Raw genomic sequence first — 22,043 nt, 5'->3', positions numbered from 1 at the left:
CTATTATACTACAGTCCTTCTCATTTATATTGCTTTCCACTTTGTAATTACTTTTCATGTTCAAACTCCCTTCTTCTTTTGATCTTTTGTGACACTTTGAGATCTTGAGAACTTTCACCTCGCAGACTTAATTTGGAGTGTCAAGTGAGCTTCACAAGTATTTTGTGTGAGGGAGAGGGGAGGCGAGATTGTGGTAGCCTGTGACTCAGGTACAGATAATGTGTGTGTGAGTCTGCGAGCGAGTGAGACAGAGATGTAGGGCTGTAACGATACGATTAACGATTCACAATTTTTGACCCAAGAGTTTGATATGCGCCACGATTCCTTAAAATGTACAAATAAAATAACTACAAATAACTAGGTTATATACAGTATGTAGAACAGGTTTAAACAGGATACTAAAATGAAAAGATGTTTAAAAATAATGAAGATGATAATTTGAAGCTCGGAAGTACCATCACCTCATATCATACAGTAGTTTTCTGGACTGAAGGGTAACAGAACTTTGAAACGGCATATCATGATTCTGTCTTCTTGCACTGTGATACAGCTTTGTGGTACTGGGCATCACAAGTTCTCGGTTCAATATTGTTACAGCCCTACCTGACGAAGACACCAGCTGCGACAAGATTAAAGGAGCACTTCTGCCAATTTCAATACGCTGTTGTATTGCTCATGCTACCCTTGACTTGTCAGTACCCGGTGAGCTGTATTTTTTGGCTCAGCCCTTTCCGACATCTGAGCTATTATAATGAGGGCAAAGTTTGTTTACATTAAAAACCTTCTTAAAAAGGTGCACTGTGCAGGAAATGGCCAAAAAACTGCAACTGTAACTGCAACTGTACTGCAACTATGCTGCTCATTGAAACTGGGCTGCCTATTGCCAAATTGGATCTTTTCATGAAAGTTTAGTACCGCATTTTTTGGACTATAGGTCACAGTTTTTTCATGGTTTGGCTGGACATGCGACGTATACTCTAGTACGACATATATATGTTTTTTTTAGAGGACGTATGTGCGCAACTCCTGTTGCCTAATACCACTGAAAGAAAAAATGTTAGGATTACAATTAGCATTACAACAATGACGACTGAATAGAAATATGCCACCCAAAAGAAGTTCATATAGCCTAGACTACTGCTGAATTCAAGCTGGAAGTAATTAAATATGCAGCCGAAAATGGCAATAGGGCAGCTGAACGACAGTTTGGATGCAATGGAAAACTCGTTGGGGACTGGAGAAAAGCGGAGGAAAATTTTAATGTTGTGAAAAAAAAGAAGCAAACCAGGTTAATGGCCCACGTCTAGAGGAAGAGCTGTAGGCATAGACTACAAAAAAAATAAGTTCTCGAACAACGCCTGTCAACTGTCTAGAACTTTACTGTCTGGCAAAGAACTGAATATGACTTTCCGGGGGTACCGGACCTTGTGGATTTATCGCGCTCTTCAACGCAAAGACAGTCCGCCGACTTCCAGGTGAAAATCGATATAATTTCCGCGAGTTTCTGACAAATCAAATAACCGAGCACAACTTGACACTATCATACACAACATGGATGAAGTGCCCCTCACGTTTGATATCCTCATGGGCCGAAGTGTCTCAGACAAGGGGGCAAAGAAAGACCGTGAACTGACACACACACTTTACAGTGGTGTTGGCGTGCTGTCAAGACGGAACAAAGTTGCCTCGCTCCCTCGGTCCTCCAAATGCAAAACAATGCTGTGACAGAGCGCAACGCGTCTGTCATTTTAGCAGCGTTTTTCTCCGCTGCGCAATGTTTCAATGCTGCAAAGTGAAACAGACTCAAACACAGTTGCAATGTTCATTTAAAATACAAGATACGTTGTATATATTTGGCTGTGTTTCCGTGGGCATTTAGCCATGTTTGGGGTTCGGGTTTGTATAGGCTACCGTTTCAGTTTCAAAACAGAAATGTTTGCTTGGTACACGTCCTTTGAAACATGAGAACAAAAGACGCAACACTGGTGAATGAATGTTGTCCTGACTACAGGGCAACATGGCGCTTTATCACTGTTATCACTGCTTCTTCTTCTTTTTCTTCTTGTGTTTTTATGGTGGTTGGCGAACCAGCATAGTTGGTGCATTACCCGTACCACCTCTGGACGCATTTTCACTGCTTCTCAGATGCTCGTTTATAAAACCATGCCGTCTTCAAGCAGTAGCCTACCACGTGCCAGTTATCCGAACGCAGATTCCATGAATAGAATAACCTTCCAAAAATGTGCGACGTTTAGTCCGATGCGACGTGTATATGTTTTTTTCTTCTTCATAATGCATTTTTGGCCGATGCGACTTAAACTCCGGAGCGACGTATAGTCCAAAAAATACTTGTGAGCAATAAACAAATATTTTTTAGCATGGCCCAAGTAAAGTCATTTTTGCAGCTAAAAATTTATATTTGTTGAAATTCAAAATGGCGGACCATGGAGAATTTCCCTCTTTTCATGTATGAAAAATGCAATTTTCCATTCATAATGAAGACTTGAAATTTGATGTTGATGGTGAGCATTCATGAAAAAGGTAACATTAGTGAAAGGGTGTCATGAATACCGGAAATAAACAACTAAAAATCTAACACAGTTCACCTTGCCACCCTGGAGGGTCGGCAAATAAAGCGACCAAAGCGAATTTTGCCAGGAGCGAAGCGACCGGGGCGACCAGAGACTAAAGTCAAGCTAATATTATGGTAATGAGCTATGATGCGGTTCTACGAAAACCAATTGGAAAGTTAACTTCTCCGAATGTTCCAGACAAGCTAGAGCCATTATCTTGATTAGCTAAATCAAACATGTCAATGTCACGTCAAGAGCGAATAAAGCGGATTTATGGCGAAACTCAAACTCAGTCCTTTCTGGTGTACACACGGCATTAGAGATGTTGTGTATAATGTGGTGTGTGACTTACAGGTGGTTCCAGGTGTGAGCGTGATGTTCTTGGGGGAGGGGCTATCCTTCTTCTCAGGTGAGGCAGGTCTTTCTGGCTCCTTCTTGCGCCTCTTGTAGGGCACAAACAGCCGCACCGGCCCTGTCTAGAGTAGAGTAGAGTAACTTTATTGATCCCCGAGAGGAAATTCAGGTGTCAAGTAGCTTACATAAATGCCTGATAAACCAGACTAAATGTGGATGTCTAATTTAGTCTGGCCTCGATGCATAATACATCCGAAGATTGTTGATGAGAACAACCTTCCCTCAAAACCCTGCCCGCTTTGATTCAAAACACATCTTTGCGTTGTAATTGGTTTGCCAGATTCATGGCATTCTGACTTCATTGAATCATTATGCGAGGCCAGACCCACCCGTAGACAAAACATTTTGCCGTCCAGCGGGTGGCGCTGGTTCACCAGGCTACACATGGACATTAAGACACATATAACACAGGTAAAGTCAGGGAGGCGAATAATAAAAACTAAAGAAAAAATAAAAAGGCAATGTGGAAAAACATATTCTGATTAGACAAATGTGCAAAAACATACTCTAAGAGTTGAGGTAGACAAGATAAAAATGACCAGAAATGAGTGTTTACATACATATGATATAGCATTGTGATGTATAAGTAAGAGAAAAAAGACGTATAAATCACCACACAGACAGACAGGCACACACACACACACAATGACCGTCCTGTCGGCCAGCAAACAGACTGCCAACGCAGCCTCCTCTTTTGTGTGTAATAATGACTGCACCGAGCATTGTGTGTATGTGCTCTGACAATAACCTTGTAAGCTTATTACACTGTCAGTAGACATTCATATCAGCAATTGCAAGACACAAGGTGACATTAACGCTCTCACAATGACCGTCACAGTAGCAGTAGTTGCCACATTAGTCAATATGCTCACAATCATCTGAGAGTGTCTCAAGTCATATTACCATCTCATATTTAAGTTATTCATCACTAATATTATAGTATCAAGTGTGTGTTAATAATGCGCTTCATGATCTTATTGTTCTTCATGTCTTTAATATTATGGCACTGTTCTCCATAAGCAGTGCTGATGCAGAAGGGCATGCCAATAAAGCACATTTGAACCTCATTGAACTCCAGCATATTAACCCTCTTCGTTATTCGCCTGTCTCAGTCCCTGTTAGCACTCTCGCACTTACGTACGTATATGAGCACTCTCAGTCATTTGCATCTCACAGCCACGGCAGCACGCTCCCATTCAGAGAGTTCGCACTCTCACCGTCAAATTAGCATTCTCTCTCAGTCACGCTCACGCTCACACTCATTCGCACCCACACACACACACAGGCAGCCGCATCAGAACACAGCCCAGTCCCAGTACAGACAGACAGAGTCACATTACCATATTTATATTCTCACTGCTGAACGATGAGGAGCCGTCCTTGGGGCACTGTGAAAAACAGATGACAGAGACAGAAAGAGATAGAGATGAAAAGAAAAGAGGAGAGTGTGACAGTGAGAGAGGGATGGAGGGGGGGGGGGGTAAATTGATAGAGATAGATCGTTGAAGAGAAAGTGAGTGAGATAAATTGACAGAAAGATTGAGAGATAAATTAAGAGAGGGGGGGGGGAATTAATTGATAGTGAGATATAGCAATGTAGAGAAAGATAAAAATAAATTGATAGAGCGATGACGAGAGATGCATTGAGAGAGAGAGAGAGAGCGAGAAGTGAGTCAGGAATGCATTTGTTCCACAAACCAGGCCATAAATTACCCCTTTTGCCTTGCAGCATCACAAGACCTGTTTCTGTTCTTTGCGCCGTGTTTACGAACGAAGCACCTAATTGCAACCACATATTCTACACAGGCCAAGCAATACTTATGCAAGTTCATATACAGTAGCTTTAGCATACGTGTGTTGTGTGAGTGTTGTGTGTGGTTATGTGTGAAATCTAAGTTGAGTGTGTTGAGTGTGTGTGAGAGTGATTCTAACTTGTCAGAGGCAATTATACAACATATTCACCAGTGTTACTTGGACTTTTGACTATTTGTGCGTGTGAGTGTGTCTAAATTGTCAGATGAGGAGAGAGAAACATACTCACCAGTGCCCGGTTATCACAGCAGGTCAGTATTGTGTGTGTGTGTGTGTGTGTGTGTGTGTGTGTGTGTGTGTGTGTGTGTGTGTGTGTGTGTGTGTGTGTGTGTGTGTGTGTGTGTGTGTGTGTGTGTGTGAACGTAATCACCAGTGCCAAGTCATCACAGCAGGCCGCACAGGTGCAGGAGGCCGCGTGAGGGTTCAGAATCCGCTCCTACACACACACACACAAGTCACAAATCCACACGTTAATATGAAAACAGACAAACAAACCAAAATAAGGTTGATATTTTCTTTAGCGTTTTCATTTTCATTTAGCATAGCATATTCATTTAGCATTTCCCTAAAAGTAGCATTTGCACACCTCAGTATTCAGACAGATGCTGTGGATATCACCAAAGTGAGGTTATTATTGATTTTTCAACCGAGCATTTCGCACACTACCTATTCCACAAGCAAAAAAATGTTGTTTACGAATGTAGTTCAGGAGGAAGTCCGCTGAGTGATTGACAGCTGTCAATACCTGCTCAACCTCCTCCCCGGACTCTTCCATTTCACTTCCATTTGCATATTTCTCAACGCCCCCCTAGGGCTCTGCAACGCCTGGAGGGCTGTACAGCCCCAGTTGAGAAAACCTAGCTTAAAGCATCCCGGGACCGAGGCCAGCTGAAAACAATATAGATTCTAAAGCCTATAAACCTGTATCAGGCACTGCAGGGGTCGGCCAGCGTAGCGGATGCTCCTCTTCCAGTCCTTGCTGCTGGCCCGGCCCGCCATGGCCTCAAACTCAGTAGGCGTGTACCACGTGCTGCTGTGCTTGACGCAGCGCCCTTTGCCCCCTGTGGCAGGCCACACGGGCACAAGCACAAGCACACACACACACACACACAAACGCGCGCACGCACGCACACACACACACACACACACACACACACACACACACACACACACAAACGCGCGCACGCACGCACACACACACACACACACACACACACGAGAGGATACAGGCAGAGACATTTGGAATGAAAAACCATCTAAACAATTTAGGGCTAGGTTTATAGGGTCCTATAAATAAATGGTTTATAGGGTGCTATAAATAAATGACTAATTCCAGTCCTTTGACTTATGTCTGCCTACTTAATGTGTCTAGCAATGCATTATGCAGGTCTAAACAGAATTCATGATGTACGTAACATATAACATGTAAACTAGAAATGCACCATTTGCATCCAAATCCGTTAATGACTTTTAGAGTTATTCTGCTGACAAACAAAAAGACAGACACACACAAACAGACAGACAACCCAACACGACCGAAAACATAACCTCCCTGGCGGAGGTAATAAAAATAACAAAGCAGATCAGATGAGAGCTATTGCGAGCTGTTGTGCATACCAACATGCTGGTGGTCAGTTTCAAAACACGTGGGTGAGTTATGTTGCACACAAACCCACCCAGCTGAAAACACAGCCTTCTTCGTGGAGCTCATCACAAAACAAAGTAAAGTAATAAAATCTCTCTCCTGTGTCCTCTGCTCAACCCCTCATTTTGCCACTCTTGGCGCTCTGCCTCCCCCTAGTGGTCGCAATTGCAACTACCTGAGCCGAGCCTGTTCTTGTAGAGGACGCCGCTGGTGTTCCTGCAGCGCACAGGCAGCTCGTTGTCGTACACAGACGGGTCCCAGTTGTACTTGGAGCCATCTTTGTCGTGGCCCGGGCTCATGGGGGTGGAGGGGGTTGGAGGGCCTACAGAGGGAAGCACATCATCATGACGGGGGGCAGCCGTGGTGTAGTGCTAAGAGAGTTGGACTGTAGATCACAGGATTGCCGGTTCATTCCCCAGCCTTACCAATCCCTTCCTGCCCTCCCTGGCTAAAGTGACCTTGAGCAAGGTGCCTAACCCCACATTGCTGGAGGGACTGTAACCAATACACTGTAAACAACTGCTAGTCGCTTTGGATAAGAGCGTCAGCTGAGTGTAATAACATCAGCAGTGTCAGTATGTGCAAGGCAAGCATGGGCAGTATATTTGAATACTGCATGTTGTAAGTACTGCAAAATATTGTTTATTTCATGCAGTGGCTGGATAAAGGCTATTGGCACCTCTGTCTTTTCAAGTCTCTATGGTATGGATGTCTGTCTGTTGAAGAGTAGGGCAGCAATAGGTGATGCAATGTGGCAGTCATGGTCAGGGATGGGTGTGTGTGTGTATGTGTCCATGTGTGTGTGTGTGTGTGTGTGTGTGTGTGTGTGTGTGTGTGTGTGTGTGTGTGTGTGTGTGTGTTCTTCCTCCTCCATGACTGAACATGGTGCCCTGCCTCACTCTCGTCCCTCACCCTGGAGCAGCTGTTAAAGACTACCCCTTTTAGTGGCTGAAGCATAAAGTTAATTTTGTGTGAATTCAGTTGAGTTGTGATCTGAGAGATAATGACAAAAAAACGAGTGTCTTTCCCTTCAGCAGCGTTTAGTCCTCACTCACCTGCTGTAATGGGGGATGAGGAGGCCTTGAGGCCGCTGGCGTCCACGATGCTGCCATCAGTGTGCACCACGATCAGCGTGGCCTTCTGGGTGTTCAGGCTATCGCCGATCTGCAGCGTGGTTCTACCTGTCTGTGGAGCAGCACGCATAAGAATAGAGTAGAATAGAACAGAATGTATGTACAATGAGATTGTACAGTAAGTGCACATATAACAGGAAACATGGAAAAGAAAACTTCTGACTACAATACATCAGACTAAAGAAAGAAAGAAAAGAGAAAGAAAGCCCATTGGGAAACTCCGACTCCCATTGTCATTGTGACACAGCACTCCACAGCACACACGTGAACACTGCACACTGCACACAACGAAATTGCATATATGCCTCACCCGTGCAAGGGGGCAGCCCTCAGTGGCGCCCCATGGGGAGCAGTGCGGTGGGACGGTACCATGCTCAGGGTACCTCAGTCATGGAGGAGGATGGGGGAGAGCACTGGTTGGTTACTCCCCCCACCAACCTGGCGGGTCGGGAGTCGAACCGGCAACCTCTGGGATGCAAGTCTGACACCCTAACCGCTCACCCATGACTAGCGCATATCATGGAGGTAGGAGGCAAGAGCACCTCAGCTTACACAGAGGATAACACCCCACATACAGCACAGCAGGTGTATTCAATTAAAAGTCACAGAGGGCCAGTTTTTCAAGTTCCCTCCAGTGAAGAGGTCGAACATAGAATCTGTATATGCGAGAAGTACGTGTCATAGGTTAGGGTACGAAACAAGCGGATAGCTTTCCAGACAGAACACATATTCGCTTCTCTATTTATATCCCCGAAACGCGGAGCGTCGGGGATGTAATGGTTTTGCGTGCGCCGCCGCCGCGTCCGCCGCGTCCGCCGCGTCCGCCGCGTCCGCCGCGTCCGCCGCCGCGTAAGGTCTTTCGTGTTAACGCGATAACTTTTGAACGGATGTTTGGATTTGTCCCAGATTTTTTGGGTGAATGCTCTAGGGCAGGTTCATGAACTGATTCGAGTTTGGAGGTCAACACTTTCAAGATGGCTGAATTCAAGATGGCCGAATTTTTGTTTGGTCCATAACTTCTGACCGGGTGGATGGATTGGTCCCAGATTTGGTGTGTGAATGCTCTAGGGTAGGTTCATGAACTGCTTCGAGTTGGGAGGTCAACACTTTCAAGATGGCTGAATTCAAGATGGCCGAATTATTCTTTGGCCCATAACTACTGACCGGGTGGATGGATTTGTCCCAGATTTTGTGTGTGAATGCTCTAGGGTAGGTTCATGAACTGATTCCAGTTTGCAAGACAACACTTTCAAAATGGCGGAATTTTCATTTGACCCATAACTTCTGACTGGGTGGATTGATTTGCCCGGTAACACCTTATTTTAATGGTTCACCATTTCAGTGAATCTACCATATTAGGTACAGTGTAATAACCAATGTAACAATATTTAATACCATGTAATACTAGTGTAATACCAGTGTAACAATATGCAATATCAGGTACAGTGTAATAACGAGTGTAACAGTATGCAATACCATGTAATATAGTGTAATACCAGTGTAACAATATGCAATACCATGTAATACCACTTACGCACAAACACATGATGTAAGTAAAAAAATTACATTGTATTAAATATTGTTACACTGGTTATTACACTGTACCTAATGTGGTATATCCACTGAACCATTAAAACAGTATTACCATTTGCCCCATTTTTTGCTTCATTTTCACAATAGTCGTTTGGTTTTAAGCCTATGCACATCATGTCACGTCTGTATGTATCATATACGTTTAGGAAATGGTGGACGGGAGTGGTAGGAATGATGGGGGACTGGAAGCGTCGCGTTTCGGGGATATACCTTAAGCAGTCGAAGGCGACTGCACAGGCAGTCTATTTCTTAGGATGGTCTGTTTATGACACTGATTTAGATAAGATTTCATTGTCATGTGAATGCATAGTGGAGAAATTTTGTTCTGACCTTATGAGGGCCAGAACCTTGCCATCCAAGGGCCTCCATTTGAATACACACCGAAAGCTAAACAGCACTGAATACTACAGTATAATGAATCAGGCAACAAATCCCAAAAGGTCATTAAGTGTTACGTGGGTGTGAAAAAAAATGGATTTGATATTGTGGCTACTTCACGCGCGGTTTTAAAACATATCCCTAGAATAAAGGATTCTAAGAGAGTTTGGACGAGACACAAAACAACACAATTACAGCAAGCAGAACTAGGTCCATTGCACGTATGACAAACGGGAGCGTGTCTATGTTCCCACAGCCCATTGGTCCCACATCACTAAGATTTTTAACATTACTTCTAGACCTACTGGTTCTCTTAGTTTACTTGGAAATGTTGGAACATGGAGTTGTAGAGCATAGGGCTTACAGTTGAGGACGATATTATTAGCCTCCCTCCTGAAAGACATTTCTCTTGATTTCTCAGTGAGAATGGCCATTATGAACCCTTTCTGTTATTCCGGAAACAAATACACTGATGGGGACAATGTCCAATGAGTTGAATTCGCATTTTTCTATCGTTACAATGAGTTTAAACAAAAAAAAGGGAAAAAATGACAAGGACAAAATTATTAGCCCCCTGACCTTAATAGTCAATAGGACGCCATTTATGAACTCAAAACTGACAGCAGGCACTTTGATCAGTTGTTACCTAGGTTTGCATATGCCCCACTAGGGATTTTGGCCCATTTATTCACTGCAAAGTGTTCTAGCTGGTCCAAATTGCATGGATGCTGAGCATAGATATTTGCCACAGACTCTCAGTGGGATTTAGGACTGGACTATGAGCGGGTCATTCCAGTATCATGGTTTTAGTGTCCTTGAAGAACCTCTGAACTAATCTAAATGTTTACTTTGGGTTACAATGTTGTTGGAGGACCCAGCAATCCAGATCCAGACCCAGACTCCCTGTGTCTGAGGCTGAATAACAGTCTAAAAACTTGATGCCCCCACCACTATGTGTAACTGTGGAAACTGCGTAGTCTCATTAGACCAAAGAAGCATTGGACACCTGCCTAGATGATTGTTATTGACCTGGCCTCACCTGGAGTTTTTATTTCAAGAAAGAGTTAGGTGTTAGCTGTTAGGGCTTGTCATCATATTGGGCTTTGGGGCCATCATCACAGAAGAACCCTTTTACTAAAGGCGGTGCATATCAGAGTGTTATTGAGCTTTGCCTATGAACATTTGAAAGTCAAAAATGAGTTTTGAAAGTCTCTGCTTTCATTTGATGAGATTCAATTGCACCTGCTTTGATGCATGAATTCTGCTTCTGTCAGGTGAAGAAAGGGATAGTCCTTAAAACTTTATAACATGGTTTCCACAATTAAACATGGTGGTGGAAGAATAATTCTGTGGCAGCCTCAGCCACAGGAAACCTTGTTTGGGTGTACGGCACCAAAAATGTGCTCATAGAGGAAGCTAAGATCTTCACTGGATCTTTCAATAAGATAATATGAGTTTAAACAAAACTTTCATCCAAAATTGTTCAAATGTCCATCCTCAACATCCATGCAATTTGGACCAGCTTAGTTATTTGCAATGAAAAAAATGGGCCAAAATCTCCTGACAGGGCATGTGCAAACATAGTTAACAACTAATCAAAGTGCCTGATGTCAGTTTTGGTTCATAAATGGCACTCTATTGACTATTAATGATAAGGGGGCTAATAATTTTGTCCTTGCCATTTTTACCCTTTTTTGTTTAAACTCATTGTGAAAATGGAAAAATCAATTCAACTCACTGGACATAACAGAAACTGTTCATGGTCAATGACATTCTCAGAAATCAAGAAATCAGAAATCAAGATGAATGTCTAATTTCAGGAGGGGGTTTATAATATCGTCCTCAACTGTATATTTGACCAATGGGCTGGCTGTGGGAACATAGCTGACCCCTGACAGACTGCTGCTGAGAAAGTGTGATGCTCAGTTCCTCACCAGAACATGCTCTGGTATGGTTGCAGAGGTAGCCACAGATGTTGTGAAGACATTGTCGTCTGTTGACTGGACATCTCCAACCGTGACTGTGGTCACATCTGTGGGTAAAAAAAATCTGCATTATCATACAGATTTAGTGTGCACTTTACCTTAGTGAAGTGTAATATGCCTGCCTATAAAAAAAGAAGGGTCTTTTTTTTCTTTCGATGACAAAATATACCTGGCTATTTTATCAATATTTATACTATAGCATGACTTCATTACCTAAACCATCTTACAACACTGTCTCACATATTTAAACTGGATAAATAACCGACTAGGCAAGTAGCCTACGGAGTAATGAGACTGAGGACTTGTTACAGTGTAGAATGAATGCCACGGAGTTACATTAACGTTCTAAATGAGATGAGAGGGAATTATTTTGTAGCAAGATGAACAGAGAGCGTGGCCGATAGAACCAGCTGTAGCATGCTAACACTAGCACACTAGCTGACATCCTGAAACCATGCAAGATTATTAGTTTGTTGTAAAGGAAACTTTCCTGCAAACGTGGAATGTGCATCGTCTGAATTCGGCAAGGACTCGGCTCCGATGTCGATGTTAGCTTCTCCCATTACAGTCATCGTCGTGCATTCGGCCTCCGATTCAGTATCCGAGTCCTCCCCCTCCTCCACCGGCTCGACCGTCGTGCCTTCGGACGCCTCATCCAGCCCAAGTTGTTTCGCTGCCGAGTGGGACTCGTCCATTTCACTGTCGCCGATTTCAGCCGAATGTATCCGAGAGTAAATGCGGGAGTGTGGGCTAAGCAGGTTGCTTACAAACCCAAACTAGTGGTTATTTTTTTCCAAGACAGCTGCAAATATTCAGTCTAATAAATTCACAACAGGTGTTTCCAGATTAAATATACAATTGGAAATGGCTTCCGATTCCAAAACGATGGTGGAACATGACAGGAAGAAAGGAGGCAAAACGGAAATTACCGAAAGAACACGACGTGACACGAGATGACGCTCCACACACAGCCAATCAATGACATTACATTGTATTAAAGATGTTTATTCTCTCAACAACCACTTTGTTTTCTTGCATACATTTTTGGTCTTTGAATAAAAAAATATTTTACACTTTAAAATCATAAACGTATGTAATAAACGTATTTAAAGATGCTAAACAATGCTAGACAATGGAAAACAATCATGATAATGTTCACATTAAATCTCTCATTTAAAATAGGAATTCTATGCATAGCACTGCATGAAAAATAAATAAACCATCTGTTAACAATTCAGGGGAATCAAAAGACCTAACAAACAATTAGCAAACACCCTTTCCACCCAAACAGAGTGAAGTTGTCAGAAAGAAAAATAACTTTGCCATGTGCTGGGTCTTGTATGTGCACATAATCTGGGTAATATCACTAGCTCAGTATTTCCTTTATGCATTCACATCATCCTGGTGGCTTCATAAATTTGATCATGTACACGTGGCATGATGATCATGCTGATTTCTCCAATAACATCATGTACATGAACACATAATCCAGTCAACTTCAGATTTATTTACTTCTGTATGCACACCATCAGCAGGTACACCTTTCCGCATAGCTGTGGTTTTAGAAGTGAATGGATTACTGTGTGGTTGATGTGCTGGCATATGTTCATCATCACTGGAGCCAGACCCAAATCTCAAAAAAAAAAACACTACCACAATTAACTACCGGCCCAATGAGTCACCAATAACATGTCCTCATAATAAGTGCATCCCTGTGTCTCAATCCACACACTTGTGCACTTGTGCTGAATCTCAAATGGTGCACTTGTGCACTTTAGTGTTCATGTTTCAGTGTGTATGCCGTATTAGTTACGCACTGAAACATAGTTCCCGAAGTGCACAAGTGCGCCATTTGAGATCCAGCCTGTGTTTCAGTGCCTACGGCGCTCACACTGAAAATTCCAGTTGAGATAGTGCACTGGAAGCGCCCAGATGATCCCCTAACAATGGCGAAAAACGCAGTGCTTGAATGATGGACACTGCACGCGTAAACGGCCGCCATGTTAACAATGAAACGGAGGAAACGTGGCGTTCAGTTCAGTAGAAGAGTTTGGTCTGCAGTCTCCTTATTCTGTAAGTAATGTTGCTGAGACACCAACCTTTTCATGCCAACCCAAGTATTGTGTGTGTGATAATTGCCCTTTGGGATGAAGGAAATGTAAATGCAAGCATGACACCCTGTGCAATGTAAACAGTAACCAACCGATCTTCTGGCGAGCTAATGCCATGCTCAGCCATCACTTCCAGCGAGGGCACAGTGCATAGTGCTCAAACTTTTCCACGACACTATGCACTGACGACCTCAGTGCACTGTGTGCACTAACAGTCAGTGCACTGACACAAGTGTGTGGAATGAGACAAAGGGTATGTCTTTGCAATAACACCATTTAAATAGATTTCAGTAGCTATTTAAACAGTTTTGTGGGCTAACTGAAGAAAAGTGACCCAAGGCATTTGGCTAGTAACTGTCTGACCTAACACTCCTCTCCCCATAAGCCATGTAGTCTTTCAAATCCCAGGCCATTGTCAAAGGCTCATCCACTACCACGGACCTCACTGATGGCACCCAGTAGGCCTATGGTCATACTTTGTGGTCTTTATGGACAAGGCTGTACCCTTGGGGTCCATCCTACCAGAGGCTAGGCCACGGTGGTTCCCAGACATCATATCCATTATAAGAGATGTAAAAAAAAACCAGTGGAATGAAGGCTACGTCTCATTAAACTGAGACAAATGTCCGATTGGCACACTAGAAAGCTGTGTGCCTAGTTCTGGACCCTGGTCACCAGATAGTAGAGCAGGAAGAAAACCACCACCAAGCCTACGGACACATAGCAGAGGAGCTTGCGGTTGTCTCTGCTGGAGCGGACCATGGTTGAGAATCTCTTCACACTTCCAGTCAACAGGCCAGTCGCACTCAGGAAATTAGAGTCCTTGGGGGTGAAAAGAACAGTCTTTACCAGTCAAACCAAGGCATCAATCAACAACAATGTTGGTTAAAATGCACTGAAGAGCCTTCTACCAACCATGCCATCCAGGTAGCTGTTCTGTTCTTCAACGTCTTTGTCAATATCATAGGCAAGCTGTGAGAAACACGCACAAGACCGTACATTAAAAATTCTACATTTAAATATCCAGTCAAGGAAAGTGTATGCAAAGTAATGGTGCTTCTTCAGAAGGTGAAGTTGACTTGCCGATTTTAGTCTGGAGACTTTGGTCGCCAGATTGTCGGCCATAAGTTTGTTCTCTGCATCCAGCATGTCATCAACAGCGCCATGTCCTGAAAAGACCAAACAAACTGCATTTAAAGTAGGCCCTACAAGACTATTATCGACCAAGTTTGGTAGTGGGCTGTCTGTCTACTAACAACAAAACTAGCTTCCTAGCATGTTAGCTCCAGAGAAAAGAAATGTCAATTAACAACACAAAACACACCCACCAAATCGCAACATTAAGTGAATCTATTGTTACGAATGTGTACACATCGCATAAGTATTAATTCATGACAGACGAATCCATGTAATTAAAAATATTGGAAAATGCTACGTGTCACTACCTCGGTTCCACGGCTCAGCCATTTTCACTGTCGCACCACCGCAAACCCTGGTTACGTAATAAGCGTAAAGTACGTGGTAAATGCGGACGTAAATTAGGTTGAATGGTGCTGTCTTTCTTGGTAATAAAGAAACTCTTAAATACTGAGCCAAAAAAATCACGTGCAAAAATGTAAAATCAACTTGTTTACCGACCCGTTATATTCACAAGGAAAATCTGTCACTTTTACCAAAGAAGAAGCCAAACATCGACTGTGCATCATGGGATATGTTTATCCACCCACCTCCGCCAGGCTGTCAATCAAGGTACCATCTCTGATGTGGATGTGCAGCGTCTGGAAAGGTACCATTCCTATGTCGACTTTCTTTCATGTCCACACAAAACACGTCGTCTGTCTGTGTACAGTATGGATTTCTTTTTAATCTTGTATCATTATTTTCTTTTTTCTTCTGTATCATTGGCGAATTATGTGTATGGGATGCTGCGGGCGGCCTTTCCCCCTCACAGCGCAACGGGCGAACTTCAAAGCTAAATATTTGAGGACGTGCGACAGACACAGACCTACAATGGATGCCATGAGTAGGCCTATTTTTGTAGCGCTAGTAATTATTGTGTCAATCTTAGTAGGTTGACCTCTGTATTTTTGGCTTTGTGCGTATGCCAACTTTTATAGCCTACCCTTGTTGTGACAGTGGCTAAATTAGAGATCATCAGAATAGCTAGCACATCAGTGCAGACCTAATGTGTGCAGATGTGCCCTGTCCAGTTGGTGCACGTTTATGTAAGCTGTCACGTAATATTACTTTCATGCTATCTTTTCCCAGGAGGAGCTACACTTGCTCAGTGGTTGCTCTGTCAGATGCACGGCTGTTTGAAGAAACGAAGGGTCTGAACGAAGACGACAAGAAAGATCTCGATTTCGGGTGTGGTACGGTCCTATAGCTAAACTAATTTGTATTCACTAGTAATAATAACATAATACTAAACATGACCGCGGACACCAAATGTGGGCAGTGTCCTTTATTAACACAACTGCAGTCATATATCTATTCTCCACATTAACATTGTAGTATGGCATTAGTAAAATATGGCATTTTAGGCTACTGCACTATTACTGTATTAATACCGTATTAATAATACATTATCACTGTATTAGTGCAGTAGCCTGAAATGCCATATTTTGGAGACGAGAAACTCCATACTGCAAACTATTGCAGAATGCAAAACAATGCAGTCTGGTGGCTTTTTAAATGCAGTATTCCTGTTATGCACTGCAGTTTTCCTCAACTGTTTGCAGACCTGAGGCTTGAGGAGGCTGGAGCGCGGGCATGTTGGCCAGGAAGGGTATTCTCCCAGACGGCTTCCTGCTGACCCGGCTGGCTGAGGATGCCACCCACCCAAACCGCTTCCGCTCCAAGTCCCAGCGGGCGCGCTTCATCACCAAGACCGGCTCCTGCAATGTGGCTCACAAGAACATCCGGGAGCAGGTGAATGGTGGTGGGGAAACTGTGGGTTGGTGGTCTGAGGAGTGAGCATTTAGTAAATAACCCAATAGGGTCTGATAGGTCCTGGGTCTATTTTGCCACAGGCACATCAGGGAGTAAATGTGTAGGGGAGCTGGTCTGAAGAGTCAAGAGTCATTTGTGTTGTGAATAACCTTATAGGGTCTGATTTAAGTAACTGTCATTTTCTTGCCCATGTAACGGAGGCTAACTAGCACAGTTGGCGTGGAACGTTGGTAAACCTCCCTCCGATAGCCTCATACAGTCTCGTGCCGTTGGGCCGAGAGACTAGTCTCTTGGCCCAGCGGTATCGTACTGTGTCTCCCATTGCCGAACCGTTGTAGTTGACCGGGTCGCACGTTCGATCCCCGAGGGGGGTGAACAGGTGCAAGATGACCTCCGTCACAGTGGTGCCGTGACCCGGATGGGAGTGAGGTTTAAGGGGGAGAGTGTAACGGAGGCTAACTAGCACAGAGTTGGCGTGGAACGTTGGTAAACCTCCCTCCGATAGCCTCATACAGTCTCGTGCCGTTGGGCCGAGAGACTAGTCTCTTGGCCCAGCGGTATCATACTGTGTACTCCCATTGCCGTATCGTTGTAGATGACGTGGTCACACATCGACTTCGATCCCCGAGTGGGGGTGAACAGGTGCAAGATGACCTCCGTCACACCCACAAGAACATCAGGGAGAAGGTGAGTTGTGGGAAACTGTGGTGGTCTGAGGAGTGAGCATTTGTGTTTAGCACATAACCCAATAGGTGATTTAGAGTTGGTCCCGGGTCCATCCATTTTGACACAAGCACGTCAGGGAGTGTAAAGGAGGCTAACTAGCAGAGTTGGTGTGGAACGTTGGTACCCCTCCCACAAGCCTCATACAGTATTGATGCCGTTGTGCTAGGAGACTGGTCTCTTGGTCCAGCGCTATCGTACTGTGTCTTCCATTGCCGGACCGTTGTAAATTCGAGGTCGCATGTTCGAGCCTCGAGCAGGTGCAAGATGACCTCCGTCACAGGAGCAGGTCTGAAGAGTCAACATTTGTGCTTTGTGAATAACCTTGTTATGGTCTGATTTCAGTAACTGTCATAATTTTCTTCCCCACCAGAACATCAGGGAGTCGTTGAGTTGGGGGGGAGCTGTGTGGTGGTCTGAAGAGTGTGTTTGTAAACCCAATAGGGGCTGACTTAGGTCATTGTGTTCAGATTTTACATTACGTTAACATTAAGCTACACTTAGCTGATGCTTTCATCCAAAGCGGCTTCCAGTTATTTAGATACAGGGTATTGATGACAGTTCCTACTGATTACTTCAACCATGGATGCAACCCTCTGACCTTAAGACCACCTTCTTAAGCATTAGTCCACGGCTGTCCCCGACTTCTTCTACTAACTCGTTTCACATGGATCCATCCATATGTGTTCAGGGGCGCTTCCTCCAGGATGTTTTCACCACCATGGTGGACCTGAAGTGGCAGCACTCCCTGCTGATCTTCACCTCTGCGTTCCTGTGCTCCTGGATGCTGTTCGCCATGGTCTGGTGGCTGCTGGCCTTCGCCCACGGGGACCTGGAGCCCCGCGACCCCCACAGCATGCATGTGCCCTGCGTCACCGCCATCCACTCCTTCACCTCCGCCTTCCTCTTCTCCATCGAGGTCCAGGTGAGATGCAATGGTTGAAACATAGCTCTGGAGGGAGAAGAAGGAGTCGCACACAGGAGCTGAATACAGTGAAACTGTATTAAAAGCCGAAAATAGAGAAAATTAAAGACAAAGTGGGAAACAAACGTTTCACGACTCTAGCCCATCATCAGTGTTCCCAATTTGAAATACGTCACCAGTTTTTGCAGTGCTTTTAAAGTCTCCGCCAAGTGATCACCCAAAGCCTAGCTCTGCCATGGAATAAAACGCAAAAAAGCGTGCAGACTCCTCAATTGAAAACTTTAAAGGTGCACTGTGTAATATTTATAGTAGTTTATTTCCATAATTCATGCTGCCCATTCACAAATGTTACCTTGTTCACAAATCCAAATTCTAAGTATGACCTATGAGACTGGGAAAATTGTAGTTTTCATACATGAAAGGTTTTGAATTTCATTTTGAATTTCCAGAAATAGACATTTCTAGCTGCGCAACCTACCACACTTTGGTCATACTAGTAAATATTGGTTTATTATTTAATAAATATCCGTGAAAAGATCAAATTTGGCAATAGGCAGCACAGTTTCATTGAGCAGCATACTGTAGTTGCAATACTACTCTGGCCACCTTCCTACACAGTGGTCCTTTAATCAGCCTGTGTCCTGCATCCTAACCTGGGATGTGCACAATCTTCCTACTCAACTGAATGTTATCCCCCATTTGCCCACGTGTCAAGTCAAGTCAAGTCGGCTTTATTGTCAATTTCTTTACATGCGCTGGTCATACAAAGAATTGAAATTACGTTTCTTACTTTCCCATGCAGACAGACATAGACTCTAGACTCTAGACTCTAGGTGTGGACATAGACAATTAGACATAGCCAGTATACATACATTACACCTTGAGTGCCTATACAATACCCATACAGACATATAAAATGCAAGACTGGGCAACAGTAGACATACATAGAACTTATATTAGAAAGAGGTAGTGGTATGCATTCCAGTTATGTCCTATTGTGACGAATCTGACATAGTGTACCACCCCTTCCCCCCTCCTCCTCCGCCCCCCCAGGTGACCATCGGTTTCGGTGGCCGCATGGTGACGGAGGAGTGTCCCCTGGCCATCACGGTGCTGATCATCCAGAACATCTTGGGCCTGATCGTCAACGCCGTGATGCTGGGCTGCGTCTTCATGAAGACGGCGCAGGCCAACCGGCGCGCCGAGACCCTCATCTTCTCGCGCAACGCCGTCATAGCGCCGCGCAACGGACGGCCCACCTTCATGTTCCGCGTCGGAGACCTCCGCAAGAGCATGATCATCTCCGCCACCATCCAACTGCAGGTAACGCTGTTCGTGTGCGTGTGTGTGTGTACGTGTGTGTGTACGTGTGCCTACCTCCAGGTGATTTGGCACAGACTGACTGGAAGGTTATCCTGAAGTGTGGTGGTATAGTTTGTATTACTGTATTACTACGTGTGTGTGTGTGTGTGTGTGTGTGTGTGTGTGTGTGTGTGTGTGTGTGTGTGTGTGTGTGTGTGTGTGCCCAGGCGAGGTGATCTCAGTGTGGACACTGGAGGTGTATGTGGTGTGTGACCCTGGTGTGTAGTGGCGTACTGTTTAACTGTGTGTACGTGTGTGTGTGTGTGTGTGTGTGTGTGTGTGTGTGTGTGTGTGTGTGCATGCTCAGGTGATCCGGCGCACCGTGACAGCGGAGGGTGAGGTTATACCTGTGTGCCAGCTGGACGTGCAGGTGGAGAACCCCCTGAGGAGCAACGGGATCTTCCTGGTGTCGCCACTCATTGTCAGCCACACCATCGACCGCAGCAGCCCCCTCTACGACATCTCAGCACAGTCGCTCGCCACGGAGGACCTCGAGATCATCGCCATCCTAGAGGGTCAGTGTCATAGTATCACCCTGTCGTGTGTGTCTGTGTGTGTTTGTGTGTATGTGTTTTGGTTGTAGGGCTGCGCAATTAATCATAATTAATTGAAAATCGTGATATAATCGTGATATCGAAATCGTGATTCGGTATTTAATCGTGGCAATAGTGACCTACCTTCGAGAGCCTCCTTGAAGCCAGAACATACTGACAGGCTGGTGTTTCTGGCCAGAAATCTTTTCATCCAACTTTCATGCTATTGCCTTTTACATAATTATTACAATTGATTTTATTTTGCTCATCCCGTATATAATTCATTCTTGGTTATATTTCATTTTGTTTTCATTTTTTAAAAGTCAGCAAAAATCAATAATCGTGATTAATAATCGTGGTTATGATTTTGACCCAACTAATTTTCTCGTTTTTCACAGGAAAAGCAGAGTAGAACGTACCATTCGAATTCACTGTCACTGTCGCCCCGTTGACTGTCTGTATTTGGCCTGATGAAAATTTCCCGTTTTTTGGTGTAAAATCTGGGAATTATCCCGATTTTTTTAAAGCTCAAAGTTGACAGGTAGTTGCATAGGCTGGTGTTTAGTGGACTTCACATCTGTGGACTAAGTTAAAGAAGGGCCAGAGAGTTAGCTACTAAATACACCTCCATATCAGAAGTTGTAGTGAGCATGTTCATCTGGAAGAGAAGATGCTTCCCTGGCCTGAGGCTGCATTACCATAGCAAGATGTTTTTGCTGGTCAAAACAGTTTATTAATAGATTATTCATTGGATTAGGTTCCTATTAACTTGTAAGGTGGAATCAAAGAAAGTACATAACGTGTGTGTGTGTGTGTGTGTGTGTGTGTGTGTGTGTGTGTGTGTGTGTGTGTGTGTGTGTGTGTGTGTGTGTGTGTGTGTGTGTGTGTGTGTTGGCATGTATTTGGAGGGTTTGTATCACAGTACCTCTGTCCTACACCCCACCATTAATACTAACACTGTGTGTGTGTGTGTGTGTGTGTGTGTGTGTGTGTGTGTGTGTGTGTGTGTGTGTGTGTGTGTGTGTGTGTGTGTGTGTGTGTGTGTGTGTGTGTGTGTGTTGACAGGCGTGGTGGAGACCACGGGCATCACGATGCAGGCGCGCACCTCCTACACTCCGGAGGAGATCCTGTGGGGGCGCCGCTTCGTCTCCATCATGACGGAGGAGGAGGGCCGCTACTGCGTCGACTACTCCAAGTTTGGCAACACCGTGCCCGTGCGCATGCCCGCGCTGAGCGCCCGCGAGCTGGACGTGACGCGCGGGGTGCAGGTCAAAGGGCCCAGTGAGGGCCAGCCACAAGGGTGGGGGCTGGTGCGCGCCGGCCGGGGGGGCTATAGACGCGGAGGGGGCACGGGAGCCGGGAACACTTCGGGGGCCGCCGCCAGGCCGTGGTACGCCCACGTGGAGAAGGACGAGGAGGAGAAAGAGAAGGAGAAGGAGAAGGACACGGGAGCGTTTGGACTGAAGAAGGGCAACAAGAAGATGGTGAAGCTGGAGGAGATCGGCAGGGAGATTCGACAGGAGTCCATCGAGGAGATGAGCGATTGAGGTGTCAAAAAATCCAGTTCACAAGTACAGTAAAAAAAATAAACCTGCCACAGTTTCTACAAAGTCAAGTCTAGGGGTCCGACTCAATCTGGTACCTCCTGACCTCTCCTTTTGCTTGTGGCCTCGAGATGCGAGCCAACACATTGTGGGAAGTTGACAACGAGACAAGTTTTATTCGAATTCTGACAAAAGCACAATTCAAAGTTATTTTTTTCATTTGCCACATGCACATGAGGAACTAATAAGCACATGTTGGGCAAATGGGGAGGGGAATTCATTCCAATTCGGTGGCAGTGTCTAAATCCGGTGATTTAACTGAAAGTGATTTACCGGTAGTAAATCCTTGAATAGACAAGG

General features: G+C 44.7%; 3 protein-coding genes across 4 annotated transcripts in view; 1 reads left to right on the top strand and 2 right to left on the bottom strand.

Annotated features, from left to right (window-relative positions):
* Positions 1–13,066, bottom strand: part of deaf1 (DEAF1 transcription factor) — a 22,196-nt gene extending 9,130 nt beyond the window's left edge. Inside the window, exons 1-8 of the mRNA XM_063196458.1 lie at positions 12,027–13,066; positions 11,483–11,583; positions 7,500–7,629; positions 6,620–6,766; positions 5,721–5,860; positions 5,170–5,235; positions 4,328–4,375; positions 2,926–3,049 (exon numbers count right to left, since the gene is read on the bottom strand). Of these exons, the coding sequence (XP_063052528.1) occupies positions 2,926–3,049; positions 4,328–4,375; positions 5,170–5,235; positions 5,721–5,860; positions 6,620–6,766; positions 7,500–7,629; positions 11,483–11,583; positions 12,027–12,228 (958 nt within the window). The 5' untranslated portion in view covers positions 12,229–13,066. The remainder of the gene's footprint in view (positions 1–2,925; positions 3,050–4,327; positions 4,376–5,169; positions 5,236–5,720; positions 5,861–6,619; positions 6,767–7,499; positions 7,630–11,482; positions 11,584–12,026) is intronic.
* On the bottom strand, positions 13,064–15,291 carry bet1l (Bet1 golgi vesicular membrane trafficking protein-like). Its single transcript, XM_063196462.1, has 4 exons — positions 15,090–15,291; positions 14,728–14,813; positions 14,560–14,616; positions 13,064–14,466 (listed from the first exon to the last, which is right to left on the bottom strand). Exons 1-4 carry the CDS (start codon positions 15,109–15,111, stop codon positions 14,299–14,301), a joined length of 333 nt encoding a protein of 110 aa, XP_063052532.1. The 5' UTR covers positions 15,112–15,291; the 3' UTR covers positions 13,064–14,298.
* A 95-nt stretch (positions 15,292–15,386) lies between these two features.
* Positions 15,387–22,043, top strand: kcnj11l (potassium inwardly rectifying channel subfamily J member 11, like). Of its 2 annotated transcripts, XM_063196459.1 has the most exons (7): positions 15,387–15,430; positions 15,596–16,016; positions 16,386–16,575; positions 18,011–18,244; positions 19,298–19,567; positions 19,914–20,121; positions 21,205–22,043. In XM_063196459.1, the coding sequence occupies exons 3-7, from the start codon at positions 16,417–16,419 to the stop codon at positions 21,684–21,686; spliced, it is 1,353 nt and encodes a 450-aa protein (XP_063052529.1). In that variant the 5' UTR covers positions 15,387–15,430; positions 15,596–16,016; positions 16,386–16,416; the 3' UTR covers positions 21,687–22,043. The 2 variants fall into 2 exon arrangements, with proteins under 2 accessions (XP_063052529.1, XP_063052531.1); XM_063196461.1 differs by lacking the exon at positions 15,387–15,430 and having other exon boundaries at positions 15,788–16,011.

This window comes from Engraulis encrasicolus, chromosome 4 (assembly GCF_034702125.1).
Source record: "Engraulis encrasicolus isolate BLACKSEA-1 chromosome 4, IST_EnEncr_1.0, whole genome shotgun sequence".
NCBI lineage: Eukaryota > Metazoa > Chordata > Actinopteri > Clupeiformes > Engraulidae > Engraulis > Engraulis encrasicolus.
This window is presented reverse-complemented; position numbering and strand designations above follow the sequence as displayed.

Excerpts from the sequence above, each read along its gene's own strand:
- bet1l (XM_063196462.1), bottom strand. The coding sequence starts at position 15,111 with ATGGCTGAGCCGTGGAACCGAG. Across the intron at positions 14,617-14,727 it reads AAGTCTCCAGACTAAAATCG|CTTGCCTATGATATTGACAA; the intron begins GCAAGTCAACTT and ends TGTTTCTCACAG. Across the intron at positions 14,467-14,559 it reads ACAGCTACCTGGATGGCATG|GACTCTAATTTCCTGAGTGC; the intron begins GTTGGTAGAAGG and ends TTCACCCCCAAG.
- kcnj11l (XM_063196459.1), top strand. The coding sequence starts at position 16,417 with ATGTTGGCCAGGAAGGGTATTCTCCCAGACGGCTTCCTGCTGACCCGG. Across the intron at positions 16,576-18,010 it reads ACAAGAACATCCGGGAGCAG|GGGCGCTTCCTCCAGGATGT; the intron begins GTGAATGGTGGT and ends ATATGTGTTCAG. Across the intron at positions 19,568-19,913 it reads CCGCCACCATCCAACTGCAG|GTGATCCGGCGCACCGTGAC; the intron begins GTAACGCTGTTC and ends GTGCATGCTCAG.